The sequence below is a fragment of the Pseudoliparis swirei genome, unplaced genomic scaffold (genome assembly GCF_029220125.1).
Source record: "Pseudoliparis swirei isolate HS2019 ecotype Mariana Trench unplaced genomic scaffold, NWPU_hadal_v1 hadal_25, whole genome shotgun sequence".
In the NCBI taxonomy this organism is placed as follows: domain Eukaryota; kingdom Metazoa; phylum Chordata; class Actinopteri; order Perciformes; family Liparidae; genus Pseudoliparis; species Pseudoliparis swirei.
Window position 1 is genome coordinate 538882 of NW_026613261.1, and position 5392 is coordinate 544273.

The 5392-nt window shown below is 51.0% G+C and overlaps 1 protein-coding gene across 1 annotated transcript in view; it reads left to right on the plus strand.

The window, feature by feature from the left end:
* The window catches only part of kirrel1b (kirre like nephrin family adhesion molecule 1b), a 58497-nt gene extending 53607 nt beyond the window's left edge, over window positions 1–4890 (plus strand). The window contains 3 exon segments of the mRNA XM_056410606.1: window positions 1–26; window positions 444–518; window positions 2467–4890. The exon segment at window positions 1–26 is cut by the window's left edge and continues 102 nt beyond it. Coding sequence (XP_056266581.1) covers window positions 1–26; window positions 444–518; window positions 2467–3138 — 773 coding nt within the window. The 3' untranslated portion in view covers window positions 3139–4890.
* Window positions 4891–5392: the final 502 nt, after the last annotated feature.

Consider the following 5392-nt stretch of genomic DNA (forward strand, 5'->3'; position numbering starts at 1 on the left):
CGCGGATGGTCAAGGCCATGTACTCGGTGAGTAGGGGGAGGAGGAGGAGGAGGAGGAGGAGGAGGAGGAGGAGGAGGTGGAGGAGGAGGAAGAAGAGGAAGAGGAGGAAGAGGAGGAGGAGGAGGAGGAGGAGGAGGAAGAGGGAGAGGAGGAGGAGGAGGAGGAAGAGGAGGACATGGGTCAATGGGCTTAAATGTACAGATAAGGGACCTTAGCAGCAGACAAACACACACACAGACACACACTAACACTCTCACACACGTATATAACAACTGACTGTTTCCCATCTTCGGCCCTCTTGGGATGGAAAAACCTGAAATTATTTCCCCCTCTCTTCCCCCCCCCCCTTCTCTTCGTGTGTGTGTGTGTGTGTGTGTGTGTGTGTGTTCCGTTGCTTGACGCTTCAGTTTCTGCCCTCTGTTTCCATCTCTCCCTCCACTCAGCCCTTCAAGGACGACATGGACCTGAAGCAGGAGAACCGGGAGGGCGACGCCCAGCGCGAGGAGTACGAGCTCAAGGTATCATCACGCGACGAGGTCATCGGTATCGTCACGCGACGAGGTCATCGGTATCGTCACGCGGCGAGGTCATCGGTATCGTCACGCGACGAGGTCATCGGTATCGTCACGCGACGAGGTCATCGGTATCGTCACGCGACGAGGTCATCGGTATCATCACGCGACGAGGTCATCGGTATCATCACGTGACGAGGTCATCGGTATCATCACGTGACGAGGTCATCGGTATCATCACGTGATGAGGTCATCGGTATCGTCACGCCGTGAGGTCATCGGTATCGTCACGTGACGAGGTCATCGGTATCATCACGCGACGAGGTCATCGGTATCATCACGCGACGAGGTCATCGGTATCGTCACGCGACGAGGTCATCGGTATCGTCACGCCGCGAGGTCATCGGTATCGTCACGTGACGAGGTCATCGGTATCGTCACGTGACGAGGTCATCGGTATCGTCACGTGACGAGGTCATCGGTATCATCACGCGACGAGGTCATCGGTATCATCACGCGACGAGGTCATCGGTATCATCACGCGACGAGGTCATCGGTATCATCACGCGACGAGGTCATCGGTATCATCACGCGACGAGGTCATCGGTATCATCACGTGACGAGGTCATCGGTATCGTCACGTGACGAGGTCATCGGTATCATCACGTGACGAGGTCATCGGTATCATCACGTGACGAGGTCATCGGTATCATCACGTGACGAGGTCATCGGTATCGTCACGCCGTGAGGTCATCGGTATCGTCACGTGATGAGGTCATCGGTATCATCACGTGATGAGGTCATCGGTATCATCACGTGATGAGGTCATCGGTATCGTCACGCCGTGAGGTCATCGGTATCGTCACGTGATGAGGTCATCGGTATCATCACGTGACGAGGTCATCGGTATCATCACGTGACGAGGTCATCGGTATCATCACGTGACGAGGTCATCGGTATCATCACGTGACGAGGTCATCGGTATCATCACGTGACGAGGTCATCGGTATCATCACGTGACGAGGTCATCGGTATCATCACGTGACGAGGTCATCGGTATCATCACGTGACGAGGTCGCCGGTATCATCACGTGACGAGGTCATCGGTATCATCACGTGACGAGTTCATCGGTATCATCACGTGATGAGGTCATCGGTATCATCACGTGATGAGGTCATCGGTATCATCACGTGATGAGGTCATCGGTATCGTCACGTGATGAGGTCATCGGTATCATCACGTGATGAGGTCATCGGTATCATCACGCGACGAGGTCATCGGTATCATCACGTGACGAGGTCATCGGTATCGTCACGCCGTGAGGTCATCGGTATCATCACGTGATGAGGTCATCGGTATCATCACGTGATGAGGTCATCGGTATCGTCACGCCGCGAGGTCATTGGAAACTATTTTTTCGCGTGACCGAATCCCATGAAAAGTCAACGTACAGACGCGTGTGGCTGCGATAGACGTGATATTTTCCCGGGCGGCACGTTTACAGCGGCGCAATTTTCGCCCCGAGTTGAAATATTTCACCTTTGAGGCGTCATCTCGCAACTCGGGCCAATCAGCTCTTGAGTTCTCTCTCGTAGCTGGAAGCGGAAGTCTTTCAGACGTAACGGTGACTTCATCGGTGAAAGTGACCGAGCTGAGTGAGCCTACGGGTGATGTCATCAACCCAAACACGAGGGCGTCAGTGTGTGGGACGTCCACAACAAGTATAAAGCAGAACTAGTGGTTATTATTCTGGTGGATGAAGGAGATGATAACTGTCTCTACGGAGACGAGACACGGAGATAAGCCCCGCCCCTCGCGGAGCGTCTCGACGCTTATGGCGTGAACACGGTGAACGGTCGAGTGAGTAAACTCACGCGTTTTGGGCGACGCGAAAAATCGTTTTGCTTTTGGTGTGAACGCACCTTTAGATCAATATTCTGGCTCCGCCCACAGGACCCGACCAACGGCTACTACAACGTCCGCGCCACGGCCCGTGAGGAGGCGCGGCCTCAGTCCCGCGCCGTGCAGCACTACCAGGGCGAGTTCCGCAGCCCCAACCCGAACAGCGGGCCGCCGGGCGTGGGCGGCGGCGTGGGCGGCGGCCAGCCGTTGCCGCCGGTCGCCCACGGCGGCGTGCCGGGCTCGAGGTCGGGCTGCTACGACCCCCGCCCCCCCTCCAGGATGTCCCACGCCAGCTACGCCCAGTTCAACACCTTCACCCGGGCAGCGGCGCAGAGCCAGCAGGCGGCGCCCAATCTGGCGCCGCAGTCGCCCGCCGACTATCCGGCAGACTGCGGACCGCTGGACGGCGCCGGCCAGCTGGCCTACGACAACTACGGGTACCCGGCCCAGTACCCCAGCTACCGCATGGGCTTTGCTCCGCCCATAGAGGAGGGGCCAGCCTATGAGATGTATCCGACGGGCCAGGGTACCGGACCGGGACCAGGACCAGGACCAGGACCGGGACCAGGACCAGGACCAGGACCGGGACCAGGACCGGGACAGGGACAACAAAGTCCTGAACCGGGGCCGGGGCAGTACGAGACCTCCACCCGCTTCTCGTATTCGTCTCCACCCTCTGAATATTCCCAAAGACACACACAGCGGATGCAGACTCATGTTTGAGAAACACACACGCACACAAACACACACGCACACACACACACACACACACACACACACACACACACACTCGTTGACTTGCTTTTTGCAGCTGCAGTATTAATTACACATAAAACATAAATGTATAAAAGATACATGAACATTCAAGAAATCCATTTTGTGCATGGAACTGAGGTTCACTCTGTGGACCAATCAAACGCCAGCTAGCAGCTCATCCTATCATACAGGCAGCAACACACACACACACACACACACACGTACACACACGTACACACACACACGTGCAGACTTTCTGTCGCGTGCAGTGTGTTTGTGCTCCAGCAGGGGGCAACAGCGAGAGTCACAATCAAGAAGAAGAAGAAGAAGAAGAAGAAGAAGAAGAAGAAGAAGAAGAAGAAGAAGAAGAAGAAGAAGAAGAAGAAGAAGAAGAAGAAGAAGAAGAAGAAGAAGAAACCACATCCTTGTGTACAAACCTATCCAGTCCAATGCAGTACAGACTGGACTTTTTTTGCAACAAAACACACACACAAACACACACACACACACACGCACACAAACACACACACACACACACGCCCTCACACACACTCACACACACGCACACACACACGGATCTCTATATATTTGGCACTTTTTGGATCCCTCATTCCTCACTCAAACCTTCACCGGTGGCCATTTTCTAACCACATTTACCTTTGATGTAAAAGTGGGTGGAGCTTCTCAAAGTGCATCTGGTGGACTCGGAGAGGAAAGGAGAGGAAAGGTAGCAAGGCGTCTCCTCTCCATTTCAATACATTTTGCGTAAGGTCGATGAAGTCTTTGAAGTCGATGAAGACGTTGAGGTCATTGAGGTTGTTGAGATCGATGAGGTCGATGAGGTCGATGAAGACGATGAAGACGATGAAGTCACTTTGTTTTACGAGGTTTCGGCGAAATGTCTGCAATGTGTGAAAGCAGCGTCGGTCCCTCCAGTCGCTGCTCAGACGTTTCCTTCTGTTTCTTCACATTTTCCATATTTATATACAGAAACCATTCATAAACATTTTATAATATTTTTATAAGGAGTTGCGGAGCCGAACCGGTTCAGCGTGTTTTTCTAAACGTGATGCTGGAAACGTTTTGAGTTTCTTTAAAGCGGGAAGAGAAGAAAAAAAAGACAAACAAAAAAAAAGAAACGAAGGATTCCGTTTAAAAAAATGACGGGGAAAAAAATATGAAGAACTTCATTTTCCAAAATGATTTATCCAAAAGCTGTTTGACGGGTACCTGCGTCTGGGCCGAAGCTCTCTCTCTGACCTCCGAAGGTCAAAGGTCAAGCGGGCTCCATCCTTGTACAGAACATGTTTGTTCCTTAAAGTCCTTTCCTCCATTATATTGTGTCGGTGTGTGAGTGACCTTTGACCCCACAGGGTCCCAATCATCAGCGTCTAAAGTGTAGCCACTAACCTCTAACCCACGTTTTAAAGAACCTCCGACCCCCACGACGATCATACGCTAATCAATAACTGATATTATCCCGCTTGATGAGCTCATTATAAGCCGGCAGTCGTATTTTTTAAATAAATTGCCGAAGCTTCGGTCTCGAAGACGTTTTGTTTCGAACCGCTTTCGCCGTCGCCTTGACGTGTTGCCTTCAGGGGCCGTTTGGAAAGAGAAGCCAGGCATCTGGATGATCATTAACCCCTTGCCTCCCTATCGGCCCTTCACAGATACGCTATATCATGGTAACTCGGCACTAAGGGGCAGTAAAAAATATATATAATGTATTTATCGGCGCTATTTTGAATAAACACTTTTCGGAGAGGGCCCCACGTGATTATAAGAACGAGGTGGCCGTATGAAGACGGAGCGGCCTTCTACGAGATTTGGTGGGAGGTTGCAAAAGAATCTGTGTGCGTCCAGGATGAAAAGCCCCGAGAACAACCAGGTTCACATGTGACGGGGACGAACAGCTGACCGGTGGCCGCCTCGCTCCTCGGAGACGCTTCACCGTCAAGGACACAAAACACAACGAAGGTTTCTCACAGCTCCGAATGACCTCGTGGAGTCGGTGGAACAATCTTAGCTTGCATTAATGTGTATATGTTGGGGGAGAATGTATATGTATATATATTTATATATATACATATTTATATATAAATATATTTATATTTATATATGTATATATTATACATATATATATATATGTGTATATATAAATATATTTATATATATATATATTTATATATATTATTTATATATGTATATATATAAATAT